Below are 19842 nucleotides of genomic sequence, written 5' to 3' on the forward strand. Positions count from 1 at the left end.
CCCTACCTTGTGGCAAAAGAAAATGGTGAAAGGAAGGAAGGGCACTAAGCTGTGCTCTCTCACCTCCCCAGTACAAAGTCAGGGGGAAAGGCAGAGGCTGTAGCTAAAAGTAGAATTGCAGTGTCCTGTTCCAGGATGCCAGCACCTCCCACCTACCTGCAGTTGCCGTCTTCACCGATTTGGATGTGGAGGCATTGGCGGCATTCTTGGTCTCCTTGTCTTTCTCTTCCCCACGTGCAGCTTTGACCTCAGGAGTGGTGGTAGTTTTGGTTGCTTTTTCCACAGATTCTTTCTTCTTAGGAGAAGCCACTTTGGACACCTTATCCGAGGATTCCTTCAAGGCCCCTGGCTTGGGTGAAGCTGCAGAGGGCTTGGACTTCCCATCACCCTTCTTGACAGGTGAGGACGACTTGGTCTTGGTACCAGGCTTTTTGGTCTTGGTCTTCTCTTTCAGGTCTTTCTTCAGAGCTTTGCCCAGGTTCTGCTCGATGGCCAAGGCCTCCGGGTCCATCATGGACACATCAGGGTGGCGTGGAGAAGGGCTACGGTCCTGCATGGGGGCCGGAGGTGGATCCATGTGTTTGTAGGTGACGGTTTTATCTGTGGGGATGGTTTCCGACTCATCTTCAGAGTCAATGTTGGCATCAGCTGTGATGGAGGGGCACTCTTCAGTCTCTGGAGGGACATCAGAGTCAGTCTGGGACGGGGCGGACTCGCTGACTGAGGTGGGAGGGGTTTCATCACATTGTCGGCCCTGGGGCTTCCCTCCAGGGGGTGGCGGGGCTCCTCCTGACTGGGTGAGGGGCTTTTCCGATTCTTCAGTTGGCTCTTCACTGGCAAACCACTCGAGAGGATTGGGATTAATGAAGGAGGGTGAGAGCTCCGTCTTGGGATGCTTGTATTCGCAGGAGGACACAAGGCATAAGTCCACATCCTGGCGAGCCTCGGAGGGGGACTTCTTTTCTGCTGTGTAGCACTGGTCTGAAGTCTCATAGGCATATGAAGATACCTGGGGGGCTCGAGTGATTTTCTCTGGGGTCTCATAACAGTATGCGGAGGCATCTGGGGATCGAGTGGTTGTTGTTGATGTCTCGTAGGAGTAACTTTCAGACTCAGGGAAACCGGCAGTTTTCTCAGTGGTCTCATAAGAGTAGCTGGAATCCCCAAGTGTGTGGCCGCCCTCTTCAGAATCGTCATAGCCATTGCTGATGTCATCCAGGAGCCTTCGAGACCGCTCAGCCTTTTCGTAGCTGTAGGCACTCACTTCAGGGGTCCTTATGGTCTTCTCACTTATCTCATATGCGTACCCAGACTCTTCCGGGCTCCGGGTGGTCTTTTCAGTAATCTCATAGGCATAGCCACCATCTTCAGGACTCTTGCTGGTCTTCTCCATCGTCTCATAGGAGTAGCTGCTGTCACATGGGGATTTGGTGACGCTCTCAGTCTTCTCATAGTAATAGCCACTCACATCTGGGGTCCGGGTGGTTTTCTCATAAGCCTCATAGTCGTAACCTTCTTCATCTGGAGACCTGGTCGTTGTCTCAGGCTTCTGATAGGCGTAGCTGAAGTCTCCAGGTGTCCTTCCTCCAGTATCCTTCTCCATGCCAGGTGTGGTCAAATCTCTATTCAAGGCTAGATGGTGCGGCATCGTATCAAATAACATGGAGGCACGGAAGCCATAGGGCTCTGCGGACGCTGCATCCATTGGTGGGGGAGAGGCAGTGTGGCACGCTGCTGTGCTCTCTTTGACTGCAGAGGTAGAATCTGAAAGACTAGGGGAATACAAAGGAGAGGATTCTCTTGGGGTGAGTGGAGAGATATCAGATTTAGGAGAGAGCTTCTCAGCATCCAGACTTTGCACTTTTTCAGAGGTGAGTGAGGCATATAAGGATATGTCTCTGGGAGGAACAGCATCAGACAGAGTATCTTCTTGGAGAGGAGATGCTATCTGAGAAGGGGTGTGAGCAGAAGAGGTGGATGGGGAAGCCTCCACCTGAGACACCGAGATGAGCTCAGAGAGATCATTATCTTGGGTGTAGGACGGCTCCTCTGTTGGTGGGATCTTATGGGATAAACTAGAGTCCTGCATGTCAGAAGGACTGTAGTCCACCTCAGTGGGCCCGTTTTCAGTGATATGAAGCATGCCTGCACCCACTGTAGGGTGATCGGGAGACTGACGACTGAAGTCCATAGCAAGGGAGTGCTCAGGGGACTCCTGGCCAAATTCAATAGACATTGAGGATTGTTCTGATCTGTGATCTTGAACTGGAGTCTGAGACTTGGCTGTTTTAGGGGAGAAGTCTGGTGGAGAAATTGACATTGGTCGTGGGCATTCTTCTTTTGATGGGGACATTTCTGTTTCCTGGAAAGTGGTAGGCGTTTGCACAACAGACACTGAGAGAGAGTCATCTACTTCAGTGGAGTGTGGGGATCCAACCTCAGCGTGCAGTGAGGGAGACACGTCGTCTGTCGTTGGCTCTGGGAATGAGCTGGTAGCCACAGAAGCTGTGGAGACGGAGGCCACCCCCTCCATATGAGAGTATGTGTCTTCAACTACCCCCTCATCGACAGGGGTAGCTGACTTGTCTGAGACGGTGCCTTCAGAAATGGACATCTTAGTGTCTTCTTTAAGGGATCCAAACTGACTGACATCTATTTGTGTAGGAGAAACATCTCCTCCTAACTTCCTTTCATCTAAGGTCAGTCCTGCTTGAGAACTCATGTCTTCAACATCATCAGTTTTCTTTTCTTGACCAAAGTCTTCCTTTATTGGTATAAAATCTGTGCTTTTCCCTTCCTGTTTGTCTTGGAAAAGACCAGTGGAAGTCATATCAGAAACTGGACTTATTTGGTCTGGAGAGGCTTCTTTTTCATCCTTTCCTTCAAAGGGGCTTTCGGTACCTCTGCCAGGAGCCTTGTCATCTGCACTTAGGAAACTTTCATATGCAGACTCGGATCCAATTAGGGGAGGGCTCCGTAATGGAGACAAAACTTTTTCAATAGGAGATTCTGAGTCAGGCACAGGTTCATCCATGGGGCTTATGGAAGCCCTTTCACTTTCATCTTTGGCATCACTGAATTCAAAGCTCACCGGGACTGCTGCTGGTTTTTCAATGACCTCTGTGGGAAGATGACTAGATTTCTCTTCAGTTGGAGATTGGTAGTATGGTGTGTGGCCAGCACTGCCAGTCACAGACTGAGATGGAGACACCACTTCCAGGGTCTTATCCTCAGGACTGGCACAGTGTTCTTCCACTACTTCTTGGGTCACCTCAGGAGACACTGGGACAACTTCTGCTTCTGCTGAGACTTTAATCTCATTGGGTGTCAGGGAAAAGTTCACGCTACGTTCACCCAGGGGGGTCTTTTCTATGGGTGATGGCGGAGATGGACTCAGGGATGGGCTCTTGGGTGGACTGAGTTTTTCATCCAAAACTGGTGAGACGGTGTCTTTGATCTCCAGTGTGGCACCAGCTCTCACATCTTTCTCTTCAGAGTAGTAGGCCTCACGTAGAGCAGATCTGCTGAATTTGTCTTCCTCCATGGAGGAAGGTGGTGAGATGGTGGAGGCTGAAGCATTGTAGTCCCTCCCATCAGTGGCATCTGTTTTTGACCCATCAGAAAGTCCGTTGAGAGATGTCACAGCAGGTTTGGCATATTCCTGAGAATACAGTGAAGACTCGTATTTGGTGATGTTTACAAATTCTTGAGACGGGGACTCGGTCTCTTCATTGTTGGTCTCGTCACTCATCACGTCTCGGGGAGTAGACATCTCATCCATGGGTGTGGGCTCGCTGGATATCTCAATGGTAGACTGGGTGTAGCCGGAGGTGGCCGTGAATTCTTCAGGCTGGTCTTCCCGATTCTCCTCGTCAGAGGCAGTGGCCTCACTCTCCGAGCCTCCAGGTAAAGTCTCGTCGTGAATGGAAGAGGCAGGTTCTTGGATGGGAGACTGGGCTCCCACAGGCTTGGGGGCCATGGTGAGGAACCCGTACTGGGCCTCGGCAGCCTTGTCCACCACAGCCCTCACGTAGTCTTCTGCTTCCGCCTTTTCGGGCTCGTAGTCTTCCTCCCTGGCGTCCTCGGCTCTGTCCTCCTCTTCCGCCTCCTCCTCAGACTGCTCGGCCTCTCCCTTCTCCAGGGCCTCGTCCATGTCTTCTTCGGCTCGGTCGTCACCACTGGCCACAGACTCCCTCTTCTCCTTGACGTGCGCATCCGCCTCAGCCTTAGCACTCTCCTCCTCCTCCGCCAGGCTGTGCTTGGAGGTGCTCACACGCACGTGGTCCTCTGCGTCCTCTTCCGGTTCCTCCGCCTCTTCAGTTTCTGCCTTCTCTTCATAGTCTCCGGTCTCAGAGGACTCCTCGAAACCTGCACCCTCGTCTTCAAATTTTTCGGTGTCCTCCACCCCCTGCTTCTCAACGGGCTCCAGCTCCTCGGGGGTCTGCTCACACTCCCCCTCCCCTTCAGTGGTGGTGATTCCCTCATCAGGGGACTCGGCGGGGCCTTTGATGACTTCGGTTTCTTTCTGGATGACATAGGCTTCGACGGGCTCAGTTTGCTTCAGTTTCTCTTCATCTTCGATCAGCTCCAGCTGAGGCTTGATGTCTTTCGCGACGTCGACCTCTTCAGCCTTCAGCTCCTCAAAGTCCTTGGTCAGATCCTCGGGGGAGGACATGAGGGACCTCTCGGCCTCAAGTTCTTTGGCGGGGCCGGTGGTTGCTAACCCAGCCACAGCTGCTGCGGCAGCCACGGTGCCAAGGGCTGCGGCCGCAGCCTCTGCAGTCTTGCCTTCCTTCTTGACCACTTTAATCTTCCCCTTCTCCTTTGGCTTCCCAGCAGCCACTGCCTCTTTCTTGACAGGCTCTTCCTTCTTGGGTACTTTTGGTTTTAATGCAGCCGGTTTTTTTGCTTCAGCTACTGGAGTAGGTGATTTCTTTGTGTCTTTAGGAAGTTTCTTAATTTCTTTTTTGGGCTCCTTTTCCTCCTTTTTAATTTCCTTCTTTTCCTCCTTCTTCACTTCCTTCTTGGCTTCCTTGAGTGGGGTTTCTTTCTTAACCTCTTTTTTGATTTCTTTTTTCTCTTCTTTCTTGATTTCTTTTTTGACTTCCTTTTTCACCTCTTCCTTTTTTGGTTTTTCCTCCTTCTTGACAGGTGTTTTGTCCTCCTTCTTAGCCACTTCTTTCTTTGGCTTTTCCTTTTCCTTCTCCTCTTTCTTCTCTTCGGCTTTTGGCTTTGTCTCCTTCTTCACCGTCTTCTCCTTGGCGACTTTGGGTTTGACATCTGTGCCCTGCTTCTCGGCGCCCTCAGCTTTGGCCAGGGGCAGCTCTTCTTTGCTGGGCGTCTCCTTTTCTGTCACTGGAGGTTTGGTCTCGGTTTTCACAGGTTTGTCTTTTTTCACCGTCACCTTTTCTTTGCTTTCAACTTTGGGTGCCTTTTCCAGCCCTTTTGTGACTTCAGGGGTTTCTTCTTTTGACTCCTTTCGCACGGTTTTGCTGGGGAGTGGTTTTGCGGCTGGTTTCAAACTCTCACGGCTGTCAGCCCTCTGTTTCAGTTTTACTTGTTTCACGGCAGGGGTGGCCACCTGGCCCGTGAGGTCCTTCTGGGTGGCCAGCGGCTGTTTCAGGAAGTCCAAATGTTTGAGCTTTTCCAGTCCTTCCAGGATATTGTATTGGGTACTGTTGCCAGGAAAGAGAACTCGGATGATCTTTTCTGCAGGGTTTGCTGGATGCCACACGATCAAAGATGAGACTGATGTTAAGTAGGAAATTGGGATGTCTATTTCTTGACCATTAGGCAGGATTAGTTCAGCCTTGTCTTTGTTGGTGCCAGTCCACTGCTGCATGAAATACTGCATCTCCTTGCTGCTCTTGACTGGGTTAAGCACATACATCTCCAGTTTACCAACTCCCATTTTTTGGAAAAGAATGACAGGATCGATGGTATTGCCTACGCTTCTGAACAGAGGTTCTGGCTTCATGGACAGTTTGTTTAGGTACTGGAGAGTGAAGCAGGCTTCTTCTATGCTTCTCTTCATCTTGATGTTTGGCTCTGGATTTTTCAGATTTTCAGGTACATTGAGAAATACAACTCCTAAGTCGGGAGAGATGAGGTTTTTCATCCAGTCACTATTGGTGGTGGAGCCCTGGGACTGTTCCTCCTCGAGCTCTGCGATTTTCCGTTGGAGCATGCTGTTTATTCCAGGCAAATTGTCATCCCCAATGTGGGTGAGCAGGATGGAGTCCACTCGGTCCAAGTGTCGGATGAGCTTCCAAAAGCAGGATTTTCTTTCTGAGCCTCCGTTGATGAGCATATTGAATCCATTCACTGCAAACAGTGCAGAGTCACCCCTCCCTCCTGGAAAAATGTAACAGCAGGGCTTGGAGAGCTTTAGAAATCCACCTGATGTGGGGGGTTCTAGGATGTCAAAGGGAGATGGGACTTCCACAGATTCCGAGAGATATTCGGTAAATTCAGAAAGTCCTTCCATTTCTGGCAATATAGATGCTGAGTTGAGTTTAATATTGATGAAGTCTTGGAGATTGTGTCTGTCAAGATTGGAGTTTTTCCAGTCCCCTTCTTCGGGACAGAAAAGGGTTAAGCTGGCTTTGTTGGCAGGATGGGTGGTACTCAGTAATTCCCCAATCTGGGATTTAAAAAACAAATCATAAGAAAAAAAGAAAAGGTTTAAGTGACTGTCATCACTGACCCAGCCCCTCCATCTATTACTAGGTATTATAGGACTATTGGATGCACACAGGGCAAATGTCAGGTGTTGGTAGGTAAATATTTCCATACTGGTAAGCTAACAGCCTCTGTCCTGACCGCTCCTTCCATTCCCTTCTGCCTTCTCCCTGCCCCCTCCACCACCTCAGACCTCGCCACCATCTGTTCTTGCCCCGCAGGGGATCTTCAGAATTCTGCTCCACTTCTAAGGCCAGTGACTGTCTGGATGATCAGTGCCTATGTGGTTATGAAACACTTTGCACAGCACCCCTGGGTACTTGCCATGCAAAAATGCCCTTTAAAAAGTAATAAACTATCACAGGAGAAAGTTAGGTGAGTCATTTCACCACTGATATAAAATGTTTCTTATATTCCACTGGGCCTGGCTAAAAGGACTGATGACACATTAAAAGAATTTAGATATAGTGCACATGGTGTCTATATTTAGAATTTGGTAGGTAGAGAAGAAAAAAGTTTAGTGGCTTCTTTTCGCACCTTGGAGATAGGAAGTTATAGACCACACATTAATACAAAAAACTACTGGTTCTGGCATCAGTTCACACTGTGTAAAGCATGAGTGGTTCATCCAGCAGACTTTCTGCAAATACAGATACTCTGAAACCATGATGGTTAGAACAGTTGGGTATTACATGAGCAAGTAGCCAGATTTGTCCCCCATTTGCTCCCGTTTGAATCCAAGGTGGGATGTTCTGCTCCATTCTAACTCCTATTCTTTTCAGGGCAAGCCGGGCCTGAGTGGCTAAAATCAAATTCGGCTAAGAGGTGCGGCAGGTAAGGATATGATCCAGCTGTGTACAGGTGGTATTCAGTCACTGACTCTTTTTATGTGAAGCAGGTAATCACCAAGCTCAAGCAGAAGGTAAAAGGATTTAAGGAATACCTCTGTACCCTTTGGCTTTTCACCTCTACCCAGAGAGCTTCTATGAAACAAAGGAAATGACTCCCAAAGAAAACAAGGCTGCACAGAATTCTTAGGAAGTCAAGGGCCTTAAAAAACAGCCAAGAGGCTGGTGAATGTAAAACTATGATGTACAAGAGAAAGCACAAAAGAAAGTCAGCAGTGCCCAGAGATAGAAAATCCACTTCCTTTGGAGAAGCAACAGCACACTATGCACAGGACAAGAACCTAGCCCGTCAAGGAGACGGAGAGGGTCCAGGAGGAGGAGGAGAAGTAAGTACTATGGCCTTGGACCAGCCCCCAGAACTGACTTCCAGACCTGTGCCAGCATGCACGCTGGAGAGAGGGGGACCTCGGGACAAAGACTGGGTGTCACAAGTGCCCGTTCAACCAAGGAACAGATGAGAGCAACGAAGAAGAGCCGACAACATGTGAAGTGACAAGGAAACCTGTGACTATGTCTTAGACTTGGAAACTGAGGCTTTCTCTGAAAGGATTTGGCAATCATCATCATAGTAAATGGCAGCTAGTAGAGCCCATTATACCAGAAGTTCCTGAACAGGAGAAAACACATCTTCTCTCTCTCTGTATCTCTTTATCTTTGTTTCCCCAGTATACCATCAGGTTCAATAGATGCTTGCTGAACTATGCTGAACTTGGCCAATTTAGTACATGCTGTCCTCCTGAAGTGGACATTTCGGAAGTGACCACAACCCAAGAGTACTTCTCAAGAACATTGGTTGCTACCCCCCAGCCTTGTTCTTACAAAAATGGATGGGAGACAGGACTGGAAGAAATACTGCTCAGAGTAAAGATAGTCTTTTTTGTTAATTGCCTTTTCTAATTAAGTGCAGGCATACTGGAAGAGGAAGGAAGATACAGGAAATAAGTGACTATGCAGATAATATTAATGAAATAAGAGTGCAATTTCTAAGCCATACCCTACTAACTACATTTCCTTTTGATTAGATTATGTGCTTGGCTAATGAGGAAATACAGCAGACAGCATATCTCTGGGATTTAGCAAGATGTTTCAAAGGATCTCTGAACATTGTGACAATAGCTGAACTTATAGCTGCTGGTTTGCATCAACCTGGAAAGGGGTCTGTGGTGGGCTCATTTATGTCCTGTTGGTACTGACTTGAATGGTGGAGGCAGGCTTATCAGATCTGTGGATAGCATGAAAACAGGAGGCCTTGGAAATGTGGGATGGCAGAATTAAGACATTTAGAAAAGCTCTTGACTTTGGAATGATGATGGCTAAGTCAACTCTTAATGGAGGCATTCTAAGGGATAAATGTAAAGTCCAATAAACCAGCTGGGAAAACAGGATTGTGAGAGGAGGGCGTATCAACAATATCCATAGAAAATACTCAGGGATTTTAGTTGATAGTGAAGTGCCTTTATCATAAGGCTTAAAGCAGCTTAAATGTCAAGGCTCCTCAGTGGTCTGGTCCCCTCCCAAAGTCCTGTACTTAATTGTGTATCAATAATTTTCTTCTTTTTCTTAAAGGGAGCTCCCCCCCCAAAAAAAAAAAATTATGTTAATTACAGAGCTCCTCAGAGCCTCCCTTCTTCATTGACATTTAATTGTGGATGGTGATGGTCAAAAGTTACTTTTAGACTTATTGAAGATTGTACTGAAAACTATAGAAGTCACTAACTCTCACAATCCGCAGAGTTTGGTATCCAGTGTGAGTCATAACGTTTTAGAGAAACTGGACAAAAACAAACTAAAATTGCTGGTTCCTTCTCTTTGGCCTCAGCCTCTAAATGCTAGACCTGGGCCCCTTTCTCTGCTCACACATTTCTCCCTTTAGATTATGTCATCTGTTTCTAATGTGCTGATGGCTTCCACATTAACATCTCCAGCCCACTCTTCATTCCCCAAGCTCTGGACCCCTGTATGTAATTGTCTGGTAACAGTGCCAAGACTGAGCTCCTGAATTTCACCCATCTCCACCCCTGTGCCTCCTTCCTACCACTGGACAGTGATGAGAGAATATAAGGAACTTTTAATATCTTGTTTTATGAAGAACACTGAGGAGAACTGAGAATGATAAATCTGGAGGGCGAAAAAATTGGCAGTAAAGGGTGTCTAAGATCTAAGACACTGTCAGGTGGAAAAGGGATCACATTCCTTCCTTGAAGATAGGATGAGACATATAAGGAAAAACTTTCCAACAGAGAGACTGAAAAATGTCCCCAGGAGATGGTGACTTCACCATCCTCAGTTTGCAGGAAGGGATGGATTAGCCAGATGACTGTTCTATCTCTAGGTTCTGGTTTTGTAGTTGATCTCCAATGACTAAGACTGCAAAGCTGAAGCTTAAAATGTACCTATAATTCTGTTATTCAGCCCATTTATTTTTAGCTATTCTTGTTTTCTTTTTTTTTTAAATGTGTCATTTTGGTTTTGCCAAATTGTGTTTCTCGTTTCTCTGGAGTGACTGGTATGTTTCAAGGACTAAGTAAAAGGAACAAAAGTAGACACCAAATGGCCTTTAAGATCTGTTAGTTATTGAGTCATTCTGGCCTCAAAACCTTTTCCCAAGGCAACAATAAGGATCAGAGCTCTAAAAAGCTGCTAACCATTGGCCTAGTCCCATGGTTTCCAATCCACTTTGGCTATGGCATCCTTCCTCCAAAGTCCAGAATGCAAAGAAAGATAAAGGCCCAGGTGCTTTGGTTGGAACAAGGGGAAGAAAGTAAGTTTAACCCTATGTATTCCCCTTTCCCTGTCTTCCCGCAGCACCCCGATACCACTGACCTAGTCTGTAAGGGAAAATCCTAGAGATCTTTTCATGTGTGTTAAGCAGCAATGTTCACGACACTGTGCCTTATTTAAAGACATTTGGGGTCCAGATGGGTGGGTTGTGATGCCTCCGGATTTAAAATTCCAGCAGTGACAAACCCTTTCCTTTACATATGTCCCCAATTCTATTTTACTGCCAAAAAAGACAAACCCATGACACAGGGGTAGAAACTGACCTGAAACAGGAATGCAGGAGCGGCACCCACGTGCACATAAATAAGCTGAGGGTGCCGGCCTGAACCCAACATGGGGAAGCCAGTCAACGGCCCGCCTGCACGTGGCACTGGGCCCCGGGGCTGGCTCCAGGCCCCGGCAGCCCTCTCTCTTGCCAAGGTGCTGACAGCCTGTGTGACCTCTCAGCTACCAGACAAATCCACAACGTGAACCTGGGGACACAACCCTGCGAAAGATTCTGACGTTGCGGTGCTCACCCACCCATCTCAGGGCAGTGGGCAGAAGGAGACAGTGCCCTGCCGTGGGCTTCTCAATGCCACGAACAAGGTTGTGCCGCGCCTTTCCTAGGTGTGGACGCCACAGATACAAGATGATCAAGACACGCAGCCTGAACTCCAGCAGCCCTGGAGGAAGCCAGAGGACAGCTCTGCAGAGACACAAGGCGCAGGCCTCCCTTGTGAGGTGGGAACAGTGGGACCAGCTCTGCGGGTGCCTGGGGCCCTGCCTTGCCGTGGGGAGAGCCTGGGCTATCTGCCTTGGGACCCAGATGACATCACAGCTTCTGAAAGCCGGAGCTTCAAATGCCAAGTAAAATGTTCCTTTTTATTCCGACCCAGTGAGCGGAGAAACACAGTGATGTCATCCCACCAGTCTTTTTACAAAAAGCCTCCAGGTGAGCCTAATGAAGCTGGGCAGTTTATTTACAGCTCTTGCCAGTGATGGAAAGTACACAGAGACCTCTCTGATTTGCAGGGCCAAGGAAGATTAAATGCAGAAAGACAGATGGCCCTTCCCAACACCCCCGAGACTAAGAGGCCGCCCTCTCAGGAAGTTCTCAGGAAGATGGTTTTAAATAGATGCTGTAACTCCTCCTGTCAGCACGTCCCTCACCCTCTCCCTGTAGCAGTCTGCTATCAGCTATGGGTAGCCCCAAGCGGCTATGCTGACAGCCCTGAGTTGTTGCTCTAACTAGGAGACAGAGGTGCGTTATTTTGGAAAGAGAAGTTTCCTAACCAGATAAAATTCTCAAGCAGAAATAACCAAATTAAAATCTTTGATCTGATTTGACCAAATAATACTATCATCCCGTTAGTTTCAATGCTTCATCATGTATCACCTTGAGTAAGATATACTCGTTAGATGTGTTAATGATCAGGCTTCAGTCCAGCTACTCTAACACTCTTTCTCTTGGGGCATGGACGTGTGCTATGGATGCACCCCATTTTCCTACCTGCCTCCTTTCTTGGGCTACTCAAGCAGCCCAAGCTCAAATACTGGAGCCAGGCATTAAGAGAAATCAGAAATAATTTGACCAGGAGAAGTAGGTTACATGCACTGAAACAAGGCAGTTAAATACTACCCCTAAAGAGATCTTTGGAGTGCTCTTTCAGAAAATAGGCAACCTGGGCTTTCTTGTGGACTCTGTCATTCCGAGTTCCTCCATCATCTCTGCCATCTGTAAAATGATGACTGTTCCAACCCCCGCCTCCATCGGGCAATCAGAATGGTTCCAATTAATTATATGGATGAGTGCTCTAAATTCCTCTGGTGATGAGCCACAGGACCCTGTACCACGTGGTTTTGCTTATTTCAAAGGAGTACCCCATCCCCTCCTCCTATCTCCCGTGAATGCTTTCAAAGATCAGCCTAAGGCGACAGCAATAACCGAGCAACTGTAAAGCGTGGATACTCCCAGACAGGAGCCTACCTCTTGATCGGTGAAAATCTCTATGAAGTTCTGGAAAGAGAAAGAGCCGGACTGGAGAATGAGCTCTCCGGTGTTCTCAAAGCACTGCCCCGTCAGCACGAGCAGCTTGTGTCGGGCGGCATCCGTGATCATTAAGCGCACCTGAAACAAAGCAGGGGCGCGCTGAGCTGTGCTGGGCACCGGCCTCCCACCCGCAGGACCGGGCTGGCCCTTGGGGCGCTTCAGGTTCCTAACCAACAAGAATCTCTCACTTCCCGGTCTTCACACTGCCCCGGGGTGTTGGACAGAGCCAGCGCCTGCGATCACCAGCTGCCCACGAATGCCCTTTTCCAAGTCTGGCTACAACTGAGACAGTAACAGTAGCTGACTTTCTCCCCTCGGTTTCTGTGTCTTTTCAAAGCAGTCTCCACAGCTGGCAATCGTTGGTTGCACAGTTGTGCCTGCTGGCAGCGTGCAATCTGTGAGACACGACACTTCACAGGCTGACTCACCAAGTACAGGGCAGGTCCCCCAACTGCTGCCTCAGGAATCAGAGGGCTCCAAGGAAGGCCCAAAGGCAGCCCCTCCCACCCAGGACCCCTTTCCTGCCAAGCCGAACACCAGACACACAGCTCCAAAAGCGGTCTCCACTGGCATCAGGAAGGTGCCTGACACTGAACTTGAACATAGACAAAAGGCCACCCTGATTGGGAATCTTTAAACAGACTTGTGAACCATTTGCACGAAAGGACTCTCTGTTCTTTTAAATGGCAGGGAGCCAGCCTGTCCTTCAGCAGAACAACTGCTCCAAGCACCAAGGTTATACGTTCTAAGCCCAACTCAGTTCAGCACAAAGTGACTGGCAGGCATCATGCAAGGCACTACGGGAGGGATGGAAAGTAAACAGGACGTGACCCACTGTCCCCACGAACCCCACAGTCCAAGGAACCGCACATGTACCAAAGTCATCATTCCAGCCCCATCTGCTCCACAGGTGAACCTGGGCTCTGCAAAGAAATGCCTTATTTTTTCCTTCTCCATTTCTCACAGGCGATGTGCCTGTACATACATTCAGCCTCCAGCTTTTTTCCAAGTTTTATCTACTTTCTGATTCTAATAGCCAGGGAGACCACGAGAGCATCATTTGCCTCAATCTTGTACCTTCATGGATTGTCAAAGAGGTCCTGCTCAACCAGAGAAGATGACATGGGATCAAAGCAGGCTATGTGACAACAGCCAAAAGGGCAAACAACCCAAATGTCCATCAACTGATGCGTGGATAAATAAACATGGTGTACCCATACACTGGAATAGTATTCTGTCATAAAAAGGAAGGAGGTACTGATACAGTCTACACGTGGATGACTCTGGAAAATACTATGTTAATTAAGTAAACCCAACACAAAAGGCCACAGATCGTATGATTCCATTATCTGAAATATTCAGAACAGGAAAATCCATAGAGGTAAAAAGCAGATTAATGGTTGCCAGAGGTTATGGGGGGCTGGTGACTGCTAATGGGCTTGGGATTTTGGGGGGTGATGGATATGTTCAGGAATTAGATGTTGATGACAGTTCCACAATATTATGACTATACTAAACTCCAATGAACTGCATACTTTAAAAGGATGGATTTTATGGGTGTGAACTGTATCTCAATGTAAAAAAAAGAAAACAATCTACAGTCACAGAGATGCTCAGTGTGGGCAGAAGAAAGGCCGTGGATAGTGGAGGTGCCTGGGTCTGCGGCTGTTCTGACACCCAAGAAGCAGTTCAACTTCAAAGGTGCCGAACTGCAGGCAAGGCCCTGGGAATGGAGATGCATCACTTCCTCTGGGCCGGGGGACCTAAGATTCTCGGTGTTAGCCTACTGACCTTACAGTAGGCTCTGAAATACCCAGTTATGCTCTCTGGCAAAAGTTTTATATGGTGGTAATAAAAACAAGAAGAACGGCCAGCATTGATGTTTTGGTTGCCATGTGCCATGCCATGTTCTAATCACACGACACTTCTGGACACATCACTAAATGCAAGCGCTATTATCATCTCCATTTCACAAAGGCAGAACGGAGACAAAGAGATGGTCAATAACTTGCCTGTGGCTACTTGCTAGTGGGTGGCAGAACCCAGGCAGTCTGGCGGCAGAGCCCATATTCCTGACCACTGTGCTATCCTGCATTTCAACCGTGACCAGGGGGTGGGCAGGATGTGCTGAGAAAGCTTGTGTCTGAGAAGCCTTTTTTCTCCACATTTGGGTCACAGCCGTATCAGCCTGAAGGCTTGCGTCTAATCAGCCTGCGACATCCCAGCCAGACTCCGTACCAGCAGCACACCCTCTGGGTACCCCCAGCATTCCACACCCCTCACCTCTACAGAACCCTACGGTCTGGCCAGCGTCCTCCACTCTGTCCTGATCGAAAGGGGCAGTCTCAGGTGGTGCTGATGCAGAGAACCAGCCTTTGGCCAGGGACACAGACGCATCCCTGGACCCAGCACTTGCTTCCCCCCGCCTTGTCCCTCTTCACCAACTGCCCCATCCCCTCTCATCAGCTGGGGCTCTGTCCACTGTGTGAGGCTCCACAGATCCACATGCTTACCTCAGTGCTGACGGCTTCATCTGAGGGGTTGATCAGGACCACTGTTTCTAAAACGTCACTTCGGTGATGAAGGATCTTTTGTCCTGCAGGCACAGAAACACAGACAAAAGAAGAGACCTTTAGCTTTTTCTGGATTAAAACCACCCCGCCTGCCTCTGGGACAGCAGAGGCATTGCCGCTCAGGGCACCAGGATTCTCCGCTGTCCTGGGAAACACAATGGGTGTTGCTAAACAAGAGCGTAGGCCCGGCAGGCTCCTCCCGAGCTGGGTCTGTGTGGTCTGAGGCTCCGCCGGCTCTCACAACCCTCTAGTTGTCAGGCTTGATCGCCAGGCTGCCTGTGTGTGAAGGGCGGGTTTCATCTGAGACAAGGGGTGGATGCCAGGAAAACTCAACGGGGCTCTCCACATCCCCTTTCTCATGGTAATTGGGGATGTTTCTCCATATCAGCCTTTCTTCTGGTGAGAACAGTGCTGAGATTAATTAGGAGCCTTACTGTGAAATGAATGACATCCAGAAACCCAAGCTAACAATTAGCCCAACAAGCAGAATGGCTGTCTGAGGCGAGTTATAGACTGCTGCAGTATTTATTCATTAATTCACTCCTAGAAAACTACAGGAACTGTGAGCAAATAAAGATGGAAGAACAACTCTCCCTCGGGACAGGGTGGACAAAAAAAAAAGCAAAGTGGACGGAGAACATGAGACCAAGGTGATGGGAGAATGAAGGAGCCTGTCTAAGAAGGGCTGAAATCCTTGCAGGACTTTTGGCTCCACATCCCTGGCTCCCCACACCTGAAAGGTGTTAGGAACAGCACGTGGCTGAAACCCCTTCCAGCAGGGGTGGTCTGGGACCTACGGATGACCTCCTACAAGCCTGTCCTTCCTCAGACAATGAGATGAAAGGGACCAGGCAAATGTGTGGTCAGGGTGGCTGATACACGCACCGCCAGTGGGGGACGGAGCAGAAGGGTGTCCCTCAGCCAGCCAGCTGGGAGACGTGGCTGGGGGCAGACAAGGGAGGACAGCGAAACTCTGGTGGCAGGAGGAGACGGGGTGGAGTCTGAGGGAGACACGCCAGAGGACAGAATGACCGAAAAGCAGCTGCTTTCCAGGAAAACATCAACCGTTCCTCAAAAAGCTAACACAGAATCTCTACATGGCCTAACAGTTCCATTTTTCGGTGGATTGAAGCGTTAGGTTGGCCAAAAAGTTTGTTTGGATTTTTCTGTACCACCTTATGGGAAATCCCAAATGAACTTTTTGGCCAATCCAATAAGAACTTGAAAAGGTACTTGTATATCGATGTTCATTGCAGCCTTATTCAAGATAGCCAAAAGGTGGGGCCAACCCAAGTGTCCACCAGTGGACAACTGGATAAGCAAACAAATTATGGTCTCTCCATTCAATGGAGTATAACTCGGCCATAAAAAGGAATGAAGTTCTGATCGTTGAACCAACATGAACCTTGAAAACATGCCAAGTGAAATTCACTAAAGGACAAATAACTATATGATTCCATTTACATGAACTACCTAGAACAGGCTAATTCACAGTCAGAGAGCAAATCAGAGATTACCAGAGGCGGAGGAGGTGGGGGATGTGGAGTTACTGCTTCTTGGGTACAAGTGTCTCTTTGGAGTGATGAACAAGTTTGGGGAATAGCAATGATGTTGCATAACACTATGAATGTAACTAATGCCATCTAGAAATGGTTAAAATGACAAATTTTATATTTTTTGTATATTTTTACCAGAAATTCTTAAAAAATAATGCAGTGTATCAAAACCATTGAAGAGCACACTTTAAAGGGGTGAATTGTATGGTGTATGAATTTAATCTCAACAAAGAGGTTAAGAAAAACAGCAGCTTTAGTTAGGGCTTTTTTGCTTTATATCATCAAGTACCAGAAGTACAACAGAAACAGAACATGTTGAAATACTTAGCACCATCACACTGACAAGTCCATCCTCTTCCATGGTCTTACCGTTGCTAACAGCTAATATTTACCAATAAACCCCACATTACAAATGGAAGCCCAAACTAAACAATAATGGTGTCAGGCACTGTCTCAAGCACTTCACAAGTACAAACTCATTTAGTCCGCAGACGAGCTCTGTGATATAGGTACCACGCTTATCTCCTTGTACTGTTGAGGACGATGAAGCCTACAGAACTAGCCCCAAGTCACAGAACTAAGACGTGGTCAAGCCAAGCCCTGCACCCAGGCTACTGAGTCCGCCTGGAAGTCCGCCGTTTGGAAGAACAGACATGGCACAGACACTGAATGCCAGGGGAGAGATTGGCACTCAGTGCCAAGTGGAAAATCCAGAGGAATAAAATCAGAGATGTGCTGAAAGAAGTAAGTGTTCCAAAAGCATTAGGAGAAGAACACTGGCAAAAAGAAGGGGGGAAAGGGTGAAGACAGAGCACCCACAAAAAAGGGTAAAGTTAAGGCAAAGTATATGATGCTTCACTCCAAACGCATGAACATGAAGAAACAATGTCACACAGTTTGAACAGGTGAAGGACTGAGCCTCGAGAAAAATAATTCAATTAAGCCATGGGAAAGAACATTCGTTTATCACGAATGCTCAAGTCTGTAATTTTCTGGACATGGCTTTCTGGCTTAGTTGTTTTTGCTTTTGACAAGCATGTGCATTTCAAGCTAAAGCAAAAGAACATCAAACTGAATAAACAAATCATAAAATAACCAGAAAAATATAAAAACCCCTCCCTTTTCCAGGTCCTTCCATCAGTGGCCTCCTTGAAACAAAGACTTCAGGAGCTTCAGGGACACTTAAGTGGAGATAAAACTAGGCAAAAACTTAAGACTAAGGAGAAGTGAGTGTTCATCTCCTTGATCTGACTTTTTGACTCTTCTGTACCCAAAGCCTCAGAAAGCATGTTACCAGGGTAGGACAGTGGTCATGGCTATGTTCTGCAGGAGCCCATAAAAGCAGATTGAGCAAGGCACCCAGAAGCAGCTCCCCCTGCAGAGCTCCTCTCTCTCCTAAGCGATCTACACAATACCCAGACCCTGCAGAGCACGCCCTTCCCAGGGCAAGTCTAGGCACAGCCCAGCGCCACCCCCTCCCGCCATGAAGACCTGATGCTGAGCTCCCCGGAAGCAGGTTCTTACCATCCTCAAGATGCTCCTCTCCTCTTTGGCTTCATCACTTGCAAACAAAACAAACGCCATGTGACAGCTGCCATTTACCTCTACTCGGTCCAAGTCAGTTTGGGGGCCTGTTAGCTCAGGAGTTCAACCAAGGAAGGTTTTTCTGCCCATCTTTGGAAATACTGACAGCAGTGACACAGACACGCACCAAGATGCCATGGCTGCTTCTTCAACAAAAGCCTTTTTATAGGATCAGATTTGAACGAAGGAGGGGATTTAGAGAGAGAAAGCTTCGAGCTCTCGTCACGGCCAACTGTTGGCCAGATTCTCGCCCCAGACGACCGGTGACATCACCAGGGGCCGGGCCTTCCTGGCATCTGGTGAACCCCGGGCCCGCGCCACACCCCCACCCCATGCCAGCTCTCCTGGCGGCAGGCGGCTCTGGGCTCAGGCTGCTGGGCCGTTCACAAAGTTGCATATTTGGGGAGTGTTTCACCCTGGGAAACAGGCCAGGCATTCTGAAGGAGAGGCCACCACCCTCGCCTGCAAAGGTCTCATTCAGCTGCTTCAGAAAAGAAGTTCCCAGGAAAGAGAGACAGCAGGGTGGCAGCCTCTTTCAGCCCCCAGAGCCGGCATTCTCCAGAAGCAGCTCACAGGGGGACCGTCAGGGGCCCAGATGGATAGTTAGGTCTCCTCGGCCCTCGTCTCGGGGAAGCAAAAGCAGGGGTTGGAGATGGACCGATGGGGTCACTTATTACTGTGATAAGACAAAGTCTTTGAGGGCTTCCCTACGAAACTCAGGGCAATTGTGAAGGCTCCGTCTGGGCGGCAGGGAGGGGCTGTTATGCGACAAAAAGGGGTCTGCTCCACCTTGGAACAAAAGAGGAAGGCCCAGGGACCCCGGAAGCTGCAGGGCCCTCACACACAACGAGACTTTTGTCTGTGTGCTCCCAAAGGCTCTGCTTAAGCTCAGTAGGCCTGTATGTTTCAGCGATTGTTGGGCCTTTTTTTAATTACTGATTCTGACTGATTATGTCTTTTAAGGATGGGCTGCTTCAGTGGTTTGCATTTGACTATATCCAGGTGATGCTGAAATCTTTGAAAGCAAAATGTCATTTTCTAGATATATAATTTTTAGGATGCTTATAGGGTCTCATCTCCACAGAACTAATACTCATCTAAAGACACATACACACACACACACACACATAGGCTCTCTCCTGGTTTCAGAAAGGGCCGACTATGACTAAATTTAAAAACACACACACCATCTATCGAGGCACAGCCATTACCAAGCCCCATAAAACCCGAGAGCCCTTTCACCTGCACACAGCTGGCCCTTCTCGCTCACACACCTCGAATGTCGGCCCCAAAACAGCGGCCTAGGAGGCTGCAGCATCCCTGATGCCAGAGCAATGCCAGCGACAGTCTCAGCAGCTGCTTAATGAAACAGCCGAGCACAAAGGATGGAGTGCCGGCTGAGCTGCAGGAGCTCTGAGGGGGAACCCTTGTCAAAATAACAACTTGCAATGCTAAAACCTCTCAAACTGTCTTTAAGAGCATGACAACTACATGTCTTGAGGATGAATATGTAATTTCCACTTCCATTAATGCTCACAATGCAGAACCTTATCCCGACAACTTGGCTTTTCCTAAAAAATGAACAATTGTGAACATAACCAAGAAATGGGTGTGAAGAATCAAGACTGCTTCCATACCCTTTCAGTATGGAGTGGGTGACAAGGAGGGCCCTGCTTTCCTGATACAGGTGGGTCAGTGATGGGGACGGGCCCTGCATCCCCGATACA

The 19842-nt window shown here is 48.4% G+C and overlaps 2 protein-coding genes across 3 annotated transcripts in view; both read right to left on the reverse strand.

Moving 5' to 3' along the window:
* Positions 1–19842, reverse strand: part of PTCD2 (pentatricopeptide repeat domain 2) — a 302620-nt gene that overhangs the window by 154731 nt on the left and 128047 nt on the right. The gene's annotated exons all lie outside the window — the stretch shown is intronic.
* MAP1B (microtubule associated protein 1B) overlaps positions 1–19842 on the reverse strand; it is a 93544-nt gene that overhangs the window by 8452 nt on the left and 65250 nt on the right. The window contains exons 1-4 of one of the 2 annotated variants that reach the window (XM_061393302.1): positions 18056–18335; positions 14916–14998; positions 12340–12480; positions 157–6643 (exon numbers count right to left, since the gene is read on the reverse strand). In XM_061393302.1, coding sequence (XP_061249286.1) covers positions 157–6643; positions 12340–12471 — 6619 coding nt within the window. In that variant the 5' untranslated portion in view covers positions 12472–12480; positions 14916–14998; positions 18056–18335. Of the gene's footprint in view, positions 1–156; positions 6644–12339; positions 12481–14915; positions 14999–18055; positions 18336–19842 lie in introns of those variants that run through there. The other variant, XM_061393301.1, reaches the window with a different exon arrangement.

Source organism: Bos javanicus, chromosome 20 (genome assembly GCF_032452875.1).
Source record: "Bos javanicus breed banteng chromosome 20, ARS-OSU_banteng_1.0, whole genome shotgun sequence".
NCBI classification, from domain to species: domain Eukaryota; kingdom Metazoa; phylum Chordata; class Mammalia; order Artiodactyla; family Bovidae; genus Bos; species Bos javanicus.